The sequence below is a fragment of the Prenolepis imparis genome, unplaced genomic scaffold (assembly GCF_030444845.1).
Source record: "Prenolepis imparis isolate NDT839.2.m4 unplaced genomic scaffold, iyPreImpa1.0 SCAF_14, whole genome shotgun sequence".
Taxonomy (NCBI): domain Eukaryota; kingdom Metazoa; phylum Arthropoda; class Insecta; order Hymenoptera; family Formicidae; genus Prenolepis; species Prenolepis imparis.
This window is the reverse complement of record NW_028141172.1, coordinates 7,779,470-7,801,647: the sequence shown is the minus strand read 5'-3', so window position 1 is coordinate 7,801,647 and position 22,178 is coordinate 7,779,470. Positions and strand designations below refer to the sequence as shown.

Genomic DNA, 22,178 nt, shown 5'->3' with positions numbered 1-22,178 from the left:
TTTATACTATTTAATTCTTATTGAAGAGCGTTAAAAAATAAATAGTATTTTACGAGATATATTTCATAGTTTATGTAAAATTATGTCAAAGTATAAAATATATCTCGTAAACTATTCATTTTTGATCCTACATTTATAGCTTTTTACACCAATTATTGTGAGGAATTATATAAAAGGATTTATATAAAAATATAAAACTAGTTTTATTTTAAGAAACTAGATCAACCTTCATATAATTTTGAAAAATGACCTTAGTCAAAATTGAAGATTATCAATTTTTTTCTAAAAATCATATATATTTTATTTGAAACATTTTTTTGTACGACATCTAGTTTAGAAAATAATGCTGCTGTTGCCCCATTAAAATAGGACACACTGTATGTGTATAATTTAAAAATTTTTTTCTGTATTACAAAATGTATAAACTAAAAGTTTAACGACATAAAAAATTGAAGCAACACGTATTATATGCTCTCATGGAGAGAAAATTTATTATCAGAATATTTTATTAGAAAATATATTCAAGTATTTTCAGAAAACTTAACTAAAAACAAAAAAAGCTTCCTTTATAAGAAAGCAAAATTTGTGAACTCTATTTTTTATATGTTTAATTAGACATTTTAATTAAATTATACGTTTAATTAAAATAATTAAAATTATGTAACAATTATATTATCGCGAATTATCACTTTTGGCAGTTTTAAATTTCCTATAATCCTAATTCACGAATATTATAATAATCAAGAACGATAAACTATATTTGATATATTTGGAAAACACGAACGAGAGAATAAACTTTATTAACGAATTAACAATAACTTACAATATAACTATCTCAATTGTTTTCGACTTTTAGTAAAAAAATCCGTGAAGATCGCTTATACGAAATCTATCATAGGGAACATATATAATTTGCTAAAACGAAGAAAGAGACTCGCAGACTCCTAGGTAACAATAGTAGTCATTTTAATCAAAGCGACAACTTTTGCTACCTGGATTCTCCGCAAAAGGTTTAACAACACAACAACACGTGTATTGCGATCTTCACGAAGGATCACGCAGTGATGGATCTCAGATAGCAAGCGTACGTCATTTTGGCATCGAATGACGTCATTTTGGCGTTTAATGACATCAGTTTGCTACTTGGGATTCGACTAGAACCGAATTGCAATCGACGAATTGACTTTTAATCGGTATCGTCCACATCGGAGGAACGTGGAGCGACGAGAGGAGGAAGCGGAGGAAGCGATGGAGGAATCGCGAGCTCGGTGGTCTCTTCCTCCCGGAGAAGAAAGTCCTCGTGCACCTCCTCCTCTCGAGCGGGTTCCGGCGGCGCCAGCACGTCCTGGCCGTGTTGCTTCAGGTGGTCCTTCAGGGCGAACGCCCGACCGTACGACGCGCCGCACACGTAGCAGCTGAACTTGAGATTGTTGTCCTTTTTGTGGGTCTGGATGTGGGCGCGGACGGCGTAGAGCGACGCGAACGGTCGCGAGCACTCGGTGCACCGGAACGGTTTCGTGTGGCTGTTCTTGTGGCCGGCCAACTGGACTCGAGTCTTGAACGTCTTCGGACAGTACGGACAGGTGTAGGCGCGCTCCTCGCCGTGGGTCAGCAGGTGATGATTGTAGACGGAGGACGCCTTGAAGCGTTTGCCGCAGTGCTGGCAGGCGTAAGGACGCACCCCGGTGTGGGTACGCATATGCAGGGTCAGGCAATAGGACACGCGGAAGGTCTTCCCGCAAACCTACCGGCAGACACAGACATCATTGTTTTCTTTCTTAAATTTATCTATTTATTCTTCCTCCCCTATATATGTGTGTAAAGTTTCATCAAAATTAGAATTTTCGGATTTGCGAGGTTCCCTTGTAAGTAGCTTATTATTATAACATTCATTTTTATTTTGCCTATGAGGGAAAACAATATGTTTATGTTATGCGCAGAAAATAGCAAATCAAAGTGTATCTATATAGCTAAGAGTACCTTAGATTATCTCAATAATGTCTGAGCCGACCGAATTCTTAATATATGCTTAATCAATAATTTTGGAAATTTGTTATGTAGAAAAATGTCTTTATTTTTACTCCACATGTCTTATAAATCTAGTATTAAGATATTAAAGTGGAAAATTGACATTTAAGGCTCCTGGGTCCTCGCCGCGGCTATATTGGATTGTGACGTCAGAGGCGAGAAAGTACACGCTGAAAATGTTTTTAAATAAAAAAATATTTCGATGAAACACTATTTCAGATGGCTTTAGCACACCTTTAAAATACCTCGAAAACTATTCTTTTCCCTTGATAGTCAACAGCTGTAAAATGACTGTAATATGAGGCCCAGTCCGTCTGGTCTTTGTGCATGCGCAGCCATTCCGCATGATAAAGTCTGATATCACGATCATTCCATCTGAAGTGCTGTTTCATCGAAATATCTTTTTATTTCAAAATGGCATCTAAGAATTTTTAGCGTATGTTTTCTCACCTCTGATGTCACAATTCTAACATGATCGGCGAGAAGCCAAGAGCCTTAAGTTATCTTGGAAAATACTCTTCCAATTTACGACGCAAGGTTGCGCTAGCGGTGATCTTCGCAATTAATTTTAGTGAAATATGACAAGTGGAGTTACATGTATGCTTGAGATTACATGTGAAATGTAATATAAGTGTTTAATATAATTTAATATAAGTATTTATAGTTATGTGTTTAGTATCTTAATATATTTAATCCTATATATTTAACAATCAATTATGCCATAATAATAGAGGAAAAGCACCAAAATAGATAATGTACCATGATGTTATTCGGTTTTAGTTCCTAGTTGAAATTATAAAAGATGTATATTTACAATTTACTAGAAAATGCTCAAACTATCACAATTTTGATAGTATTGTTTCAAACTTTCGAGCAAATGTCTTTTTTGTAAAATAAACCAAAATTCAAATCTGAGAAATTATTCCTAATTGAAATATATCTATTGGAAAAACTTCAGAAACGCGACAAATTTATAAAAAGTATTGCAATAAATTATTAAAATATATAAAATTATTCAGTTTACAATAAAATTATGTTGTACAATTGACTTTTAAAAATAAATATCTGAATATTTTTTTATTTTTTTAAATTAAAAATTTTAATATATAATATATATGCCAGAAGAGTTTATAAAATATTTATAAAATAGAATAATTCGAAATTTATATATATATATATATATATATATTTTTGAGAATTGACACTTCAAAATAAACTATTAATAGTAATAATAGATTAAATAATATAAATCAATGTATAACTTACAAGATGTGTGTGATTTGATGAATAGTTTGTGTGTGTGTGTGTGTGTGTGTGTGTGTGTGTGTGTGGATATAATTAAGACATTTTAAATATTCTAGTAAATTAAATATATTTTAATATAATTTTGTAACTCCAAGAAAAAAAAAACAATAAAGAGAAAAACAAAGATAAAACAGATTTAGAAACAAATATATAGAATAATTTAGTATTATTAAAAAATACGCATCGCGCTCTTTGGATTATATATACGAGTATATATATATAATTTTCAAAGAAAATCACAAAAAATAAAGCGACTGCGGAAGTGCTTTTAAGCTTCAAAAATTCGAGTTAATATACAAAAAAAAATATATAACGTGTGAATTATAGCATAATAAGAAAAAGAATAAAAAAAGAAAATAATATGTTGATTTTGGCGCCTTTCTTCTCTATGCATTAAAGCAACACACTTTTCTGTACAACAATCTTTTTCAATGAATCTCTTACACTACATAGATATATTAACACTTTCTTTGCAATCAAGTGTCTCGCTCTATTTCTCAAAATCTCAAAAACTACGCATTTATGCTATCAAGGCTCGATTATACTGATTATGTTCGTCTACCTCGCAAGCGTGCGGCTTCTCTCCGGTGTGAATTCGTTCGTGTTTCACTTTTTCGTGGGGTCTAGTGAATCTGCGACCACAATGCTGGCACTGATAGGGTTTTTGGCTGTCGCCCGTTTCCACCACAGTCATCGTCGTTGTTGTCGACGTCGTCGTCGTCGTCGATGTTGTCGCGATCGTCGTCGTTGTCGCTATCGTCTCTCTGGCTAATGGGGTTGAAATCGTAGCAGGCGGAGTAGGCGACTGCGGAAGTGCTATTTCAGTATGAACAGCCGCGTGCATCGACAAACTGTCAGCGGAGTCGAACTTCCGGTTACAAACGGCGCACGTCACCGAGTCACCAGTGTGTAATGCCATGTGTGTATCCTTGTACGATTCCGACAGAGTTTTACCTGCGAAGCATTAAGCATCTTAAAAATAACTTAAGAAAAAACTTTAAAATTTTGAAGTTATATAAAATGACTGCCCTGCCCTTTGGTGGTAAAAAATAGAAAAATTAAGCAGCGAAGCATCTTAAAACATCTTAAAAAAACTTAAGAAAAAACTTTAAAAACTTAAAATTTTGAAAAAGCTATATAAAATGACTGCCTTGGCGATAAAAAATAGAAAAACTAAGCAGCGTTCCATAAATCAAGACACACAATATTGTGACTGTGTTTTGTTGCTGGAAAAAATACTTGATAAAAATAATGCTAGGAAGATATAACAAATTAGAGAGTGATGACATTATAAAATTTTTAAGTATTATATTTTTTATTGTTGGTATATTGTTCAATAAATAAAATATTTATATAGTATAAATTAAATAAAATCAAGTTAATTGAAAGAGTGAGATGAAAAAAGAATTTATTACCGCATTCAGGACAAGTGAAGGTCGCGTTAGGGGTCCCTTCGGGTGCGTCGACGTGTCTGGCTCTTACCGGGGCGTGCATTCTCGAATGCAAACGTAAGCTCTTGTGGGAACAGAATTCCGTACCGCAGATGGTACAAACGAATGACTTTTGGCCCGGATCGATCTCGCCTTCGTGTACTTTTACGTGAAGCTGCAAGGCCTTGGGTGTCGCAAAAGTTTGATCACAGTGCTCGCAGCGATTGTTGCCATGTAGACAGGCGTGAACGCGAAAGTTTCCCAACTTGGAGAACTGCTGCAAGCATTGATTGCATCTGTACATCCGCATTGCCGCAGTCGCCAAACGCTTCTCTCGTACCTACGATATTATATATCAGAGATGTTAAGCCTTATATGTAATTTCTTACATGATCTTCTCATCAAGTGTTTTCCAGCAACAAAACACAGTTATACATTGTGTGTGTCTCAATTTGTAGCTATCATGCTGCTTAGTTTTCTATTTTTTACCGCTAGAGGGCAGGGCAGTCATTTTATACAGCTTCTTCAACATTTTTTTAAAACTTTTTTTACTTTAAAAAAATTTTTTTAAATTTTATTTCTTTAAGTTTATTTAGTTATCGCCTGTATATGTTGCTGGAAAGCGCCCGTATAATCTCGCATAATCCTTATATGTTAATCCTTAAAATGTCTCGCACAAGATTATTCTATCATTAATAATCAAACACAATTTTTTAAATCGTACCTTAACACCTTCCACGTTCGAGAAGAACTTCTCAATCATCGGAGCTTTTGCTGACGATTGCGATGTAATCTGGATCGGTGTGCGGTCCCAGAATCTCTCGATTTGCACTACCTTTCTGGTGTAGAATCTACCCTCATTGTCCACACATTCCTCTGTACGCAGCGTATTCATTGTTTGCCGTTGTCGTCCTGCATTATTTACGTTTTCTGAATCTTCGGACATCGCGGACACCTGGTTCGCAGGCGTCGCCAAGTCATTTAACTGCTCCGCCATCTCCAGCAGCACTTCCTGACCATCGTGGAACTGCTTAATGTGCTCCAGAACAGAGTTGAAGCTGATTTCACAGCTGGTGCAGCTATATACAGCATCGGATTCCGTCTGGAACAGACAATATTATTAGTCGTAAGTATAAATAGCAATAAATAATTTGAAAACAGATCGAAATAATTTGGTATAATGTGTGATATCTTTGTCAAACAAGATATATCAGGACTCATGTCTACTCAAATCTTGTACAAAAAATTCATTGAGAATTCCCTGATTTTCCAGGTAATAATAATTTTCTACTAATAAATATTTTTTATATAATAATTTGCGCTCGATTTTCAGTATTCTTTACCTCGCATAGTTCTTGCTTAACACGTAAAAGGCCAGCCTCGTCCATCTCTTCTGCCTCGTTTATACGGTCGACATCGATCAAGGTGGTGGCGTCCAAAAATTCGGAATTTTCTGGCAATACGGCAATCACGCTCTTCTCCGTCGTCGTCTTGCCATCTGCACTAGGACTTGATACAGGAACAGCCACTAATTCCTGCATCGGCTGTAGCCTCCTTTGCATTCTGCCATCTCTGACGCTGGAGAGTTGCCCTTCGGACATCTTGAAATCCAGAGAATTTTGATCTGGTTGTATTTCTTCCGTGTCCATCTTTTCTATGACTTTAATTTCTCCTGATGTTTTCATTAGAAATAATATTCATTCTTGAGAAATCCTCAGTTCAACAAAGTAGTAGTAAGTTCTACGAACCATTCTCATCCATTTGTATCATCTGCGGATCGCCCATTATAACAATTCCATTGTCACTCACAGTCGCAAGGAGACTCCGATTAATCTGCACTTTAGCATCCTGAAATCAATGATTATATTTATTAAGATATAGCTCGGTATAGAAGATGGATTAACAAATATTTGGAATATATAACACAAGAATTTTAAATCACTTGAAATATTATTTAAAATTAATAAATCAAGCCGATACATGATATGTAATAGCATCTAAATATAGGTTACACTTCTTCCGCAAACAAGAAATTAGTAGAATATTTTGGCTCCTCAAATATTTGAAAATTTTTATTAAGTATTTATGTTTATATTATTTATAATATTTGTAGTATCAATTTTAAGTTTAAATTACAATTATTTTCTGTATATCATTATTACATTGGATAAAATAATTTGGATATAATATATATATATATATATATATATATATATATATATATATATAATACATTGGAAATACATTAAATATTTATAATTATTATATTATTTATTATTTAATTAAAATTTAGATTTAAGTTTAATATTTAAACATATTAAATATATAAAACTTAAATATTTAAATATATTGACATGCTTAAATTTTATTTTGTAAAAAATTCTATTGTTTTAAGACTTCCAAAAATTTCAATGTTTTTAAAAATTTTCCCTAAATTCTTTAAAAAAGATATATATACATACATATATTTTTTCCAGTAAAATTACATAGTTTCTAATTTTCAATATTTAATATAATATATTTAATTATTAATAATATAGTCTATAATAAGTTATATTTAATATATTTATTAACATATAATATATTTAATATATTTTAAAATAATAAAATTGTTGAAAAACTTATATCAAAATTGCACGTTAAACTTTTCATTTCTTTTCTCTACCAACCATTTTGGCTTCAGAATCCTTCCGGAGTTTATCTGTCAGAACGTCGAGCCTCACCTTCCGCTCCAAATCTTGCTCGCATCTGTCAAGATGTTGAATTAGGGCTGCCACAGAGTCAGAACGCTGCGAACAGCCAGGACAATAAAGATTGTCCGTCATACTTAACAAGTGATACTTAAGGGACTGAGGATTATTGAAGGTTTCGCCGCAGCACATCGGGCAGATAAGATTCAGTGAACCCATAATTAATAAAAAAAAACTGTTAATTTCTCGAGAAAGTTAAATTTCCCACTTATACTTGGCGCTATGAGCGGAGTCCGACTCGGACTGATCTAACCTAGGTGTTTGGAGGAGAGAAGTTGACTTAAGTTGGTGACTTAATAATATGGCGAAAAAAAATCTCACTTCGTTCCGAGTTATTATTCGGCAAAATTAACTACAAGCCGAATCGGACTCCTCTCTTTTGTCTAAGCGGTCCATAATAATTAACTCGCAGCCCTAGTCACGACAATAACAAATCCATCTGGGACCAACTTCAGCACAAACAAATGCCGAACACGCTGCGCGCGACCTGCGCGACCAACGTGAAGTTGGGAAATTGATAAATGAACATCTCGAAGTCAGCCATTATTACTACTGCATTGAAAATTGAAATTTGACCAATCAGAAGGAGAAAATGTTAATTCCTTTTGTTCTGATAACATTCTAATTTTTTTTTTTCATTATTTTTAAAACAGACAAGGTATTTCTTATAGATTTTTGGATGCTGAAAACGATACCGCAAGTCAATTTTCACCAGCACGTCTAGGTTTCCGAAATGTTTAATATGCAAAAAATGTTTTTTTTTTTACGATATTTGAGATTTTTTGTGAAAAAGATTAAACGTTATCTGAAAATAATTTTGATCAGATGTCATGTATGTATTAATTGTTCATTTCATATAAAATGCATTTTTTTTATTTCGGTATCTTACTTTTTAGTCATCTTAAAAGTAGCAAAATGATGTCATCGACGTCAAAATGACGTATGCTTGCTACCTGGGTAAATTGTATATTTAATATTTATATACAGGGTGTCTCATTTTAATTGCACACCTTGAATTTTTCGAAACAAATGCATTTTCGGAAAATAATGTTCCAGATAAAAATGTATGTATGATCTAAAAGAAAACAAATAATGGTAAAATCAATTTTGGAAAAAATCATTTTTTTCCAAAAAACTTTTCTCATGAATATCTCCATATGAATATAGTTTCTAGCTTTTTAATCTTTCATAACGTGGCTAAAAAGTAAGATATTGAAATAAAAAATATGCATTTTATAGGAGAGATGAATACATTCATGATATTTGATCAGACTTTTCAGATAAATTTTATTTCTTTTTACAAAAAATCTCAAATATTGCAAAAAAGCCATTTTTTACATATTTTGGCTGTTTTCGCGAGAAAATTAAAATGATCCAGATTAAAATGATCCTGTGCTGTGATTGGTCAAATCTGAAATTTCACTGAATTTCATTCAATCCAATTTCAATGAAATTTAGTGAAATTTCAGATTTGACCAATCACAGCACAGGATCATTTTAATCTGGATCATTTTGATTTTCTCGCGAAATTAAAAATCTGACATTCTAGTGAAATTTGGTTTGCATCATTTTCAGCACCTAAAAATGTATAAGAAACACTGTTTGGTTTAAAATAATTTTTAGCTGTAAACTAGTGTAATTAAATTCTAAATTTTTAATTTTTAATCTTCAATCTTCAATGCTTTATATATAGACGCTTTTCAGTAAAATAAAAAAAAAAATTGTGAAAATTTTTCAATAAATAAAATACATGAGCACAATGTAACATAATTGGTTATCAAAAATTCTCTATTCGATAGCTAATCGCGTGACATTGTATCTATTTTTTTTGTTGGAAAGCTCTTTAAACTTGCATAAACGCATAATAAAAATGAAGAAAATTTTTTTTTAAAAATTATTTTGTTCTTTAATTATAATATACAAATAAAATTTATTTTAAGGAAATATTTTAAAATATAATAAAATAAAAATCAAATATATAAAAAAATTTTATTCTAGAATTTTTATATAAAAGTAAAAAAAATAATTAATTCAGGGGATTTAAAAAATATTTGACATATATATATATATAAAATAACTCCAGATTTTTATATATATTTGCTTTTTTTCTATTTATATATATACATTATATAAACATTTGCATTATATATTATATACATACATATTTACATAAAATTTTTTATGAATAAATAACTCGATATAATCAATAATAAAATCTGCTATTTAGTCGACATGTTCGTGTTGTGCGTTACTCTCACGCCAGGTATTCTGAATAAGCTCGACAACCTGTTGCCACCATCTACTACGCGACGTGAAGTACAAAACACAAGCAATGATAAAGACCCATGACAATACCAGACAATAATCCATTTCATTGGAAGGCGTGCTTGCAATCGGCCCCATGAAATCCGCCGATGTAACATACAGCGAGCCATTTGGTTGCAGATTTGTCAGATGTGACACAAATTTGGCGAACAATTCCAGGGTGTAAACGGTATCGTTGAATTTAGCGACAGGCTTGCCGTTGTGAACCAGCATCAATGTTGGCACCCCAACTATTCCATACTGTGCATTAAAGCTGAAAGCGACGTATTTTCTAAAGATTTCATTGCCAATTCCAAAGATTGATAAAAAATATAAATATGAATATTTTGTTTCTATATAGATATTTTCAAATTATATAATATTTAATACATTATACAAGATGTTCCATTTTGAAAGAGCCACACAAATGTCTCTTGAACAATGCATTTTAAAGAAAAATGTTTCAGACAAAAGTTATAGGATTTCGAGAGGGAAAAAAGTTGGAAAAACTTTTTCTTAAAAGTCAATTTTCAAGGTCATTTAAAGGTCATTTATGTTTTTTTATATGGAACTACTATAATTTTTTAAAATATATAATATATATTTATAATATATAATATTTAATATATTATATATTTTATATTATATAATATTTAATATTATATGTATATATTTTATATATGTGCTTATACCTTTGGTGTTTTATAGCATCAATGGCGACAGCTTTAATATGAGGAAACGAACGTGGTATGGCATTAAAATGTGGCGCAGCTTGATTGCTGAATATGCACCATCTGGCGTAAAATAATACCACAACGCATGTTCCTGGTAGCTGCTTACTGTCTTTGTCGTTTCTCGATCGATTAGTTGGACCAGGTTCTAAGATTAATAACTCCATAAGTCTCGTTGCATTAACAATCTACAATGTGTAAGAGGGATTAGAAAGATTATTTCTTTCGTTCATCTTATATGTAGTAATAGTATTTTATATGTTGAACCTCAACAGGACCATATATCTTCTCTGTTGAACAATTGATTTTTGTAGTATTAGTCGAGATAGTATTAGTGGCATTTACTACCACTTCAGGATTTTCTTTCACAGGCTCTTCTTCTTCATTCGTATGTACTTGTGTATTTTCTTGTTGAATAAAAGTATCTTCCAATATTGCTTCTGTCATAATTTCTTTCGTAATTTCATTGCCATTAATTTCATTTTCTACCATTTCAGGATTTACTTTTATAGGTTCTTCTTCATTTGTATGTACTTGTTTATTTTCTTGCTGAGTGAAAGTATCTTCTAATATTGTTTCTATCATAATTTCCTCCGTACTTTCATTGCTGATTACACTAGAAACTAAGATATATATAATCATTAAATGTTTTTCTAAAAAAATGTTTAAAAATTGAGTATATTACAGAATTTTATTTATTTATCTCCATCAGATTATATATATATATATATAATATATTTTAAAAATTTGATATTTGTATTTATATAAGTTTGATATAGATTTTATGAAAATTGTTTATAACTTAGTTATTACATATATTTCTCGTAAATGTATAAAATAAATATTGAAAATATATATAACATGTTTTTTTACCTAAAATTAGAAAAGGTACAATAAAGTTTACAAAACTGCTTAATAAGATCATCTTGTGCAATCTTATCTAGTCTACAACATAAGCCACATCAAAAAATTATGTATAATCAAATTGAATTATATTTAAACATTTTTTAGTTATAATCCTATTTTAATAATTTATCTCAACACAGAAATGACAAACTCGATGAACTTTATACTATCACAGCTGATATCATACATATGGGCCGTGTTCCAAAATTGACTGTCAGTACTGAAAATCTATGGCCTAGTTTACAGCGATCATTTGATACTCGTATCAAGTAATGCATTTGAGCTGATCAGCCAATGGCCTAGTTTACACCGATCATTTGATACTCGTATCAAGTAGTGCATTTGAGCTGATCAGTCAATAAATAAACGAATTTAATAGTTATTTACTATTTGATACGCGTATCAAACGATCGGTGTAAACTAGGCCTATAGTTCACGTCCAATGACATATATATATAGGCCTAGTTTACATCGAGCACTTGATACGCGTATCAAATAGTAAATGGCCTAGTTTACACCGATCGTTTGATACGCGTATCAAATAGTAAATAACTATTAAATTCGTTTATTTATTGGCTGATCAGCTCAAATGCACTACTTGATACGAGTATCAAATGATCGCTGTAAACTAGGCCTATAACTAGTAAGTTGGTTCAGTTATTGGCTGATCAGCTCAAATTCACTACTTGATATGCGTATCAAGTGCTCAATGTAAACTAGGCCATAGACGAAGTATTCCTATACTTTTACTGTAGCAGCGAGTGAAGCCGGAAATTGGCAGAATACGACAGAGTGAGATAGTTGTTTTGACACTCTTCTTTGAGCTACTGCACACAGGACGTGTTACGCGTTAAGGCTCATTCAGACAGGACGCGTCAAGCGTCAAGCAGCGAGCAGCAACCATTCAACAACCAATAAGCGAGGTAATATTAGCAATGGCGTAAAAAATATTGCCTCGCTTATTGGTTGCTGCTCGCTGCTTGACGCTTGACGCGTCCTGTCTGAATGAGCCTTTATGGCTTCTGCAGACCAGGGGCTCGATTCTTGAATTTATTCGCAAGAGAAACGTATGCACAAATTCGGCTCTTACAGAAAAGTTGCAAGTTAATTGGCTAAAAGTCATGCGATAGCCAATCAACTTGCAACTTTTCTGTAAGAGCCGAATTTGCGTATACGTTTCTCTTGCGAGTGAATTCAAGAATCGAGTCCCAGCGCGATATCCAATGAGCGTACAGCTTTCTCGAAAAAGCTGTACGCTCATTGGATATCGCGAGTCGCGTGTCGCGAAATCGCGCTGGGGGTCTATTCTTGAAACGAGGACCTTAGATATCGCATGCGATATCACTCTTGCGCAGCTATTACATGATACAAAAAACCTGCGCAAGAGTGATATTCATGAAATACCGTATGCGATATTTTTCGAGAATAAAGCCCCATTACGCGCGGTGAGAAGGCGACGCGATAGCCAATCAGATTTCTGCCGCGCGTCAAAGTTGGATTCGATCCAACTTTTATTGGCTAAAGGTGCCTTTTCATGCTGACGCTCAACGCTCATTTTTAGCGTCAAAAGACGTCACGTGACCAAAAATAAAGATACCAATTCGTCAATTTTGGTCACGTGACGTCTTTTGCCGCTAAAAATGAGCGTCGAGCGTCAGCATGAAAAGGCACCTTTACGCGTCAACGCGTCCTGTGTGCAGTAGCCCTATCTGTCTATTAATCTGTGTCGTCGCGCATGCGCGGGAAATTTGACCTGCCTGCAACACTAGTTACGCAGTAACTTTATTCGACGAGACTACTTATTTTAGGCCAGTCTCTTTTCAATCGACCGGCAATGATGTTGAGCGCGGTATCGAAGGCGACCGCTGGTGCCCTGAGGATTGTTAAACCCTCCCTCATTCAAAATGAGGTAGCGAAGGCATCATGCGTCTTTACTATCAACAGTGAGTATCGCATTATCGCTATTTAATACTTTTCTTTTCAAAGTTTTAGTGCCCCGATAGAAGCCTCGTCGACATATTTTTGAGCCATCCCTTTACTTTCGTGAATAAAACATTCTTGGAGTAATTGAAGACAATTTAGTCTTATCCATTGAAGACACTCGACGATTAATATATATATTTAAATTATATATTTTATATAGATAATTGAGATATAAAGAGAAATATATTCGTTCACGATTATATAATCGATGAAGAGATGTGGATTCCACTGGGCAATATGGCGGCCCAAAAGTCACATTCATTCATGTTATTCGACATTCACTATTCACTATATAAATGCAATTGTTTTACATACAGAAAATATATTGCACGTGAAATTCTTTATTTTGCCATTCATTTAATGATTTTTTCTTTTTACGACCATAGAGGGCGCGTCATTTTTTTCTGAAGGGTTTCCCTATTCTTTATTTGAATATTTTAGAATATGTTTAAATATATGACATAAAATTATATTAAATAGGATTTTCAAAGAATTAATAATCTGATAGATAACAAGTTATTACAATATTTACATATACAAATATTTTTTACGTTATGTAATATGTGTTTCTTCAAATATATTTGGATAAGGAATATACTTGTACGTAGAATTCTCTATTTTATGATTTATTTAATGATTTTGTCATTTCTCTCTGAGGGGTTCCTCAATTTTTTATTTGAATATTTTCTTAGAATATGTTTCAATATATGACAAAATTATATTAAAGAAGAATTAATAACTTTTAGATAATAAATTATTACAATATTTACATATACAAGTATATATTTTTATGTTATGTAACATATGTTTCTTGAATTTGTCAAGTCAATCCTTGTAAAGATTTGATTACTTTATGTTAAGGAAGATATTTAATCTATTGATTTAATTACATACAAACTTTCTTTACATGTTATTTTAAATAGAAAGAGACTATGCAGCGAAAGCTGCAGCTGCGACAAAAGGCAGTGCGCAAGGAAAGGTAGTTGCTGTCATTGGTGCCGTTGTTGATGTACAATTTGAAGATGCCCTCCCACCAATTCTTAATGCCTTGGAGGTTCAAAATCGTACACCCAGGCTGGTACTTGAAGTTGCTCAACATCTTGGTGAAAACACAGTGCGCACCATTGCTATGGATGGTAATACTTTGTGAATATTATAAAGTTTACGAATTTAATATGTACACTTTTAGAATTAAAACTGCCAATGCTATAATTTGAAACCTATAAATCAGGCAATAATTGGATATGTATAAGTATCTACTAATGTATTATTAGATTGATTGCAGATTTCTGAGCATAGCTTTTCTTTTCTTTAAGCTCTTCCAATTAAAACGCAATCATAAAGTACTATAGTAATAAAGAAAGGAATGTTCTTTGCAGATATTCTCAGTATTCACATATCTTCAAAAGTCATGTAAGGGATTGGAAGTCATATAAGGGATTTATTTCTGCCAAAACAGAAATATTAAGAGCCTATTTTATCCTATTGAATCTGACCACATTAGTTTATAAACTCCAATTTGCATTTTAGCCCTTTATGTCCTTATTACTTTCTAAAGATCAGAAACATTGATTTCTAAAGGATGAATCAGACACATTTTTTCTAATACAAATATCCTCTGAAAGGCAAAAAAATCTTCAGCCAGTCACATTTCTTCATTAAAATTATTATTTCATTAGAATTACATTTTGGATATTCTCTTTACCGAATCATAGATTTTCTTCCTATTGAGTCTTTTCATCCCAATCACATACTGTATTCATGATCCACTTAAAATCCTGCAATTAAAGCATTAATGGTTATTTTTTTAATCAAAATTTAGTAAGATTAGAACTTGCTATAAATTTCGTTTATTGTAGGTACGGAAGGTCTAGTACGTGGTCAAAATGTTTTTGATTCTGGATATCCTATTCGTATTCCTGTGGGAGCTGAGACTCTGGGTCGCATCATCAATGTCATCGGTGAACCCATCGACGAGCGTGGACCTATCCCTACGGATAAATTGGCCGCCATTCACGCTGATGCTCCCGAATTTGTAGACATGTCTGTCGAGCAAGAGATTCTAGTCACAGGCATTAAGGTTGTGGATTTGCTGGCTCCTTACGCGAAGGGTGGAAAAATTGGTGAGGCAATTATTATAATGGAATTAATTCAAAAACCGCAAAAAATTGTTTTTTTTTTCCTTGGTGAAAATATCGATACTATGTACTGTCAGGCCATTTACATTAGTGACAAATCACCTTGATATATTATTCACTATAGGTTTGTTCGGCGGTGCTGGAGTCGGCAAGACTGTACTCATCATGGAACTGATTAACAATGTGGCCAAGGCTCATGGTGGTTATTCAGTATTCGCCGGCGTGGGCGAGAGAACGCGCGAGGGCAACGATCTCTATCACGAGATGATCGAATCCGGTGTCATTTCCCTTAAGGATAAGACCTCTAAGGTAGCGCTGGTGTACGGACAGATGAACGAACCGCCTGGCGCTCGTGCTCGTGTAGCTCTCACCGGACTTACCGTCGCCGAGTACTTCCGTGACCAGGAAGGTCAGGACGTACTCTTGTTCATTGATAACATCTTCAGGTTTACCCAGGCTGGTTCCGAGGTGAGAAAAGAAATATAAAAATATAACAGTATCAGGCTGTTCCTCCCTGATGAAATGAGCTGAAATGTTCGAAATGTTGGAATCAAACAAAAAGTACGCGGTTCAAACCCGAAAACCATTTCTAATATTCATGTACACCGCGAAAGCCTCAAATATCAATATAAAAATACTATTATTAAACAAATTAAGATAAATAAAACGACAATAGTTCACACACATACGTATAAAATTTATAAATATATATCTTAATGCATTTTTTTTAGCATCTTGTATAATACACATATATTTCAGGTATCTGCCTTGTTAGGTCGTATTCCATCCGCTGTAGGTTACCAACCCACATTGGCTACCGATATGGGTACCATGCAGGAACGTATTACCACGACGAAGAAGGGATCTATCACTTCTGTGCAAGCTATTTACGTGCCTGCTGATGACTTGACAGATCCCGCACCCGCTACCACTTTTGCTCACTTGGACGCTACTACTGTGTTGTCACGCGCCATTGCTGAACTGGGTAATATATCGCTCCGAAAATTAAAGGGATCGCCAATTAAAGGCATATGTTTTAGCTTATGACTTGCTGAACAAAAGATGTAATAGTCTAAAAGCTAAATATTAGATAGTTATTGAGACAACTCGCAGAGCCCGAGTTTTTCGTGTTTAACTGGCTGTAAACCAGTAACCGTCTATTATTTAATTTTGAGCCTATTACATTTTTTGTTCAGCAGATCATAAGCTACAACATATGAGAAAATCAGCTGATCTTACCAAGATTCAATTTTATACAGGATTAGTGTGAGGTTTTTGATATATAAAATCCTAGATAAAATTAAATCCCGAAAGCCAAAATCCTATATATTTGGTGCGGGATCTTTTATCGTACAACTGTGTTTCTGTGATTCTTCAAATACGGATTTATCGATGATATACAGGTATTTACCCGGCCGTCGATCCTCTCGATTCTACATCCCGTATCATGGATCCCAATATTATCGGCATGGAGCATTATAACATCGCTCGTGGTGTACAGAAGATTCTTCAAGACTATAAATCGCTTCAAGATATCATTGCCATCTTGGGTATGGACGAGTTGTCGGAAGAAGACAAGCTGACGGTTGCTCGTGCACGCAAAATCCAGAGATTCTTATCTCAGCCATTCCAGGTAAAAATAGAACATATCGTATAGAGAAGTCAATAAACATTCTCAATAAATTCTAAAATATTAATTTCATAGAAAATGTTTTAGATAAAATTTACTTGATTTTTAAGAAAAACATTCTGTGATTTCTTGCAATATTTCGAATTTATTTTATTCACGAATTTATTTATTTATTTATTTTTTTTAAGATTTGTTTCTTACAAGTTAATTTTGCTTATTATTTTTTTTGCACATCGAAGTATGGAGATAGAATCATTAAAAAAATAAATAATTTTCACAAAATAAATTATATAAAATATTTTGTAAATTAATTTCTTGATTATCTTAATATCTTTATAAAATAAAAGAGAATTGATTTATATATAAAAAGCATACAAATATATTTAAAAAATAAAGGTGATTTTTTGGAAATATCAAAAATAAAATTTTGAAAATATCTATATGTATATAAACTTTGAACAGAGCTTACTGACAAAATCTCTTGAAACTAAGTAAATTTTATCTGAAAGATTTCTATATAAAATGCATATTTTAAATTAATATTATATAATTTATAATTGATAATTTTTCATTGTGTATGTGTTTAATATAATTCTTTTACCAGGAATCTTATTAATTCTCTTTTAGAACAATAACATTAAATATATTTATTTTATTAGTTAATATATTTAATTTATTATACATTATTTAATATAGTGTATTAAAAAAATTAATTGTATTATTCTAGGTCGCCGAGGTGTTTACTGGTCACGCCGGTAAATTAGTACCATTACAGGAAACCATCAAAGGATTCCAAAAAATATTAGCCGGAGAATTAGATCACTTACCGGAAGTAGCATTTTACATGGTCGGCCCGATCGAGGAAGTAGTAGCAAAAGCAGAAACGTTGGCGAAACAATAAATTAACTCACATTTATCGTAAAAGCATTGTTGAAGATTTATTCAATCATCATTCTTTCGAGAAAGCAACCTTTTAAATTTGCAATCCTTACTCTTTGATCTTTTGTGATTTTCGTTATGTTACAGTTTCTTAAATGAGACTTTTAAATGATATAAATACTGAAAAGCAAATGAAAAAAATATTAAGTACAATTTTTTTTGCCAAAAATTTAACACTAAATTATTATTGCAATAGATTAATTAAAATACTGCCAAAGTTATGCAAACACTCGTGAAAGTTATTTTACCTTTTATCTTTTGCTACAAAAACAATGAAATTATTACTAATCAGAAACATGAATGTAGTCAATCAGGATGCATATTTACATTTACATGTTATTTCTGGACCTACTTTATAGATTAAATTAGTAATGTCATGTTACTGCTAATTAACGTATGACAGAATTACAGTGTTATGCTAATAAAAGTTTTACAAAAACATAATTTGTAGTATAACAATCCTCTTCTATTAAATCTTAGTTTTGAGAAAATTCGATATAATTGAAAATATTATATAGAATAATTAAATAGAATATTATATAAAATAAAAAAATTTATTTCGAGAATAAATTAATGTATCTTATATAATAAATCGATGACTATGAAAAGATATATTAATATATTTTAAATGTTCTTTTTATAAATTAATATAAAAATGTGTATATTAATATTATATAACTTTTATTTATATTCAAAATATATTATTTAAAATTATTAAAAAAAAAAATTTTTTTTTATGCCTACTTATTGAACTATTAATTCAAACTTATTGATTCAAACTTTTGAGTTTTTAATGTGATTAACTATCTTGCACATACATAGTATTTATTCATTATGTGTATCATTTATTTATTTATGCTTCACAGTATACTTGAACAGTAAATGTATTTACGGCAAAATCAGCGCAATCAACGAGAGAAATAATAAGAATAATTTCTTAGTTTTAATTTAACTTATTCCTCGCCGACCATGTCGAAATCGTGTGACGTCAGAAGCGAGAAAATACACGCTGAAAATTTTTGCATGCCATTTTTAGATAAAAAGATATTTTGATGAAACACAACTTCAGATGGCTTCAGCACACTTTTAAAATAGTCCGAAAACTATCCTTTTCCCTTCATAATCAATTAACAGTTGTAAAATGACTGTAATATGAAGTTCAGTCCGTCTGGTCTTTGCACATGCACTGTCATTCCGCATGACAACGTCTGATGTTTCAATTATTTTACGGTTATTGATTGACTCAAGGGAAAAAAATAGTTTTCAGACAATTTTAAAAGTGTGCTAAAACCATCTAAAGTTGTGTTTCATCAAAATATCTTTTTATCTAAAAATGGCACGCAAAAATTTTCAGCGTGTATTTTCCTGCTTCTGACGTCATAATCCAACATGGTCGCGGCGAGGACCTCTGTTAAGTTAGCACCCCCATCATAAAAAATTAAAAAACCATATATGCAGAAATTAAGTGCTCTTTATGTGCTAATTATGTGCTCTATTGACGATTTTTGTGCTCGAGCGGTTTAGCGGGAAATCGCAATTGAACATGGAGGTGCTGGCTTAACGTAAGTCAGCACCCCCCCTCATTAAAATTACATATACAATTAAAATAAAAAAAAAGTTTAAATGCTAGAATTATGTGCTTTTTATGAGCTTTTAAATGCATTTAAAAAAATTAGTCTATCTATAATAGTTGCGAACATATACGTCAAAAAAGATCGATATATATTGTTGATACAAGAGTAAAGTACCAGTTAAAATATAGATAGCGAATTTGTTTTTGTGTTAAAATGTTTCTCGATTTATGTGCTTTCAAAATATGTCTAATGAGATTTTCGTGCTCATCCCCTTTGGTCGATATACCACCCCTAACGTGAGCATTACAAGAGTAAAGTACCAGTTAAAATATAGATAGCGAATTTGTTTTTGTCTTAAAATGTTTCTCGATTTATGTGCTTTCAAAATATGTCTAATGAAATTTTCTGCCAATGAACTTGTGCTACAGAGTGACTATGCTATAAATATATATTCACAATATATTTCATATAGTATATATATATTTAAGATTTTGTTTTCATAAAATTTTATATATGTATAATTAAATTTTTTAAATATGTTTTCTTATAGTTTTTATTATGTTCAATTTATTTTATTATTTTTAGTACAAATTATTTTGATTGTACTATATATTATTTTATTTAATTTTATTTTTTCCAATAAAAATTATTTTTTAATGCAAATTTTGTTTTATTTTTTTTTTTTTGTTAACCGAATATATCTTCAAATCTATTATCAACGTGTGAACAAAATTGTAATAGCATATACATCAGGGTGTCCCAGAATTAGTGGACACCCAGTAATTTGCCATTAACAGATGTACCACTATTAATTCTGGGACACCCTGTATAATTGTAATAGCATTATAATTAATTAATAATTAATTTAAATAGATAATTTAATTTAAAACTAAATTTAGTAATTAATTAAAACTTATAACGTGTATAACTTTAATAATAAACGTTAAATAAATATAATAGAGAATAAATAATAGATAAATATATACTTATTATAACTATAAACGCATTCGTAATAAAATATTAATAATAAATGCAATATAAGTCAAACATAAAGATTTTTTTATAGATTATGACGAATAAATAAAATCGAATAAATAAAAAATGTAGTAAGGTACAGTATAAAGGTACAGAAAATAAATATTAATTTAAATATTATGTCATATACATATAATAACGTTCAGAAATATGCTAAATGGGTGTTCAGACCCATTTGAAATAGAAAGATCCATTTGAAATAAAAAGTGCAAAATAATTGGAATCTTTCTATTTAAAAATGCAAAATGCTTTTTAGGCATTCATTTATATAATAGAAAATGAAAAATAGGTATTGAAAATGATTTTTTTTTTTTTTTTTTTAATATTTACATTTTTATATTTATATTTAAATTTTTATTTTTTATTATTCATATTTCTCTCTTACTATTATTTCTTATATACTTAAATTCTTATTTCTTTTTAATATAAACTTGAACTTTTTATATAAACATTTACATATGGAATTATAAAAAATTATTGCCTGTATTTTATTGTTTACAGATATTCAGTTATTATTTATGAAAAAATATGTTTTAAATGTAAAATACAAAATAGACATTTTATACATTTTGTATTTCTATTTTAAATGAAATTTAAAGAATTATTTCAAATAATGCACATCTCTATGACGTCATACTATAAAATAATTCAAAAGATTTATATATGATATGATCATATGTGATTTTGATCATTTTGATATTATTCGTACAAACATATATATGCTTACTTAAAGTACTTAAAGTACTTGACTTAAAATACTTGACTGAAGTATTTGATCAAAAGAATGCACATTTACTACCTGATATATCTATTTTAATTATACAGGGTATTTCATTTTAATTTCTCCAAGTAAATATCTCTGAAATTAAGCGAAATACGAAAAAAAAGGTTTAAATAAAAGTTGTAGGATTTCGAGGGGGAAAGAAGTTGAAGCTATTGCTTTTTCCTAGAGGACGATTTTCAAGGTCATTCAAAGGTCATTTATGTTTCTTTAAAAGGAATTACCTTAATTTTTTATATAAATCGATTTATATAAAAAAATTAAAGTAATTCCATTTATCAGAAAACATAAATGACCTTCAAATAATGACCTTGAAAATCGCTATTTGGAAAAAAGTCAGTAGCTTCAACTTCTTCTCTTTTCCCTCGAAATAATCCTACAAACTTTTATTTAAACATTTTTTTTCGTATTTCGCTTAGTTTCAGAGATACAATTTGCCTGGGGAAATTATAAAATAAAACACCCTGTATATCGCAAGAGCGCACTTTTATACTTGTATTTTGCATGAACAGATGATGAATATCTCATGAAATAGAAAAAAGAAGAATAACAAATGCCTCTTTACACAATTGTCCTTGCGATGCGTGTGCGTGAGCATTGTTCTACTTTTACGATACGTGTATACAGGGCGTCCCAAAACTTGT

General features: G+C 31.3%; 3 protein-coding genes across 6 annotated transcripts; 1 reads left to right on the top strand and 2 right to left on the bottom strand.

The window, feature by feature from the left end:
- Positions 1 to 642: 642 nt before the first annotated feature.
- LOC145945310 (uncharacterized) lies at positions 643 to 8,042 on the bottom strand. 4 transcript variants are annotated; one of them, XM_083054227.1, is made up of 8 exons: positions 7,964 to 8,008; positions 7,433 to 7,552; positions 6,512 to 6,611; positions 6,107 to 6,435; positions 5,488 to 5,865; positions 4,749 to 5,103; positions 3,896 to 4,287; positions 643 to 1,744 (listed from the first exon to the last, which is right to left on the bottom strand). In XM_083054227.1, exons 2-8 carry the CDS (start codon positions 7,433 to 7,435, stop codon positions 1,187 to 1,189), a joined length of 2,115 nt encoding a protein of 704 aa, XP_082910353.1. In that variant the 5' UTR covers positions 7,436 to 7,552; positions 7,964 to 8,008; the 3' UTR covers positions 643 to 1,186. The 4 variants fall into 4 exon arrangements, with proteins under 4 accessions (XP_082910353.1, XP_082910352.1, XP_082910351.1 ...); XM_083054226.1 differs by having other exon boundaries at positions 644 to 1,744; positions 7,835 to 8,042; XM_083054225.1 differs by having other exon boundaries at positions 644 to 1,744; positions 7,433 to 8,042.
- A 1,546-nt stretch (positions 8,043 to 9,588) lies between these two features.
- Bug (thioredoxin domain-containing protein bug) lies at positions 9,589 to 11,741 on the bottom strand. The gene is made up of 4 exons (XM_083054357.1): positions 11,422 to 11,741; positions 10,816 to 11,171; positions 10,510 to 10,736; positions 9,589 to 10,091 (listed from the first exon to the last, which is right to left on the bottom strand). Exons 1-4 carry the CDS (start codon positions 11,471 to 11,473, stop codon positions 9,737 to 9,739), a joined length of 990 nt encoding a protein of 329 aa, XP_082910483.1. The 5' UTR covers positions 11,474 to 11,741; the 3' UTR covers positions 9,589 to 9,736.
- A 1,496-nt stretch (positions 11,742 to 13,237) lies between these two features.
- On the top strand, positions 13,238 to 18,588 carry Atpsynbeta (ATP synthase, beta subunit). Its single transcript, XM_083054084.1, has 7 exons — positions 13,238 to 13,397; positions 14,361 to 14,573; positions 15,297 to 15,560; positions 15,700 to 16,043; positions 16,335 to 16,560; positions 16,979 to 17,208; positions 17,933 to 18,588. Exons 1-7 carry the CDS (start codon positions 13,289 to 13,291, stop codon positions 18,104 to 18,106), a joined length of 1,560 nt encoding a protein of 519 aa, XP_082910210.1. The 5' UTR covers positions 13,238 to 13,288; the 3' UTR covers positions 18,107 to 18,588.
- Positions 18,589 to 22,178: the final 3,590 nt, after the last annotated feature.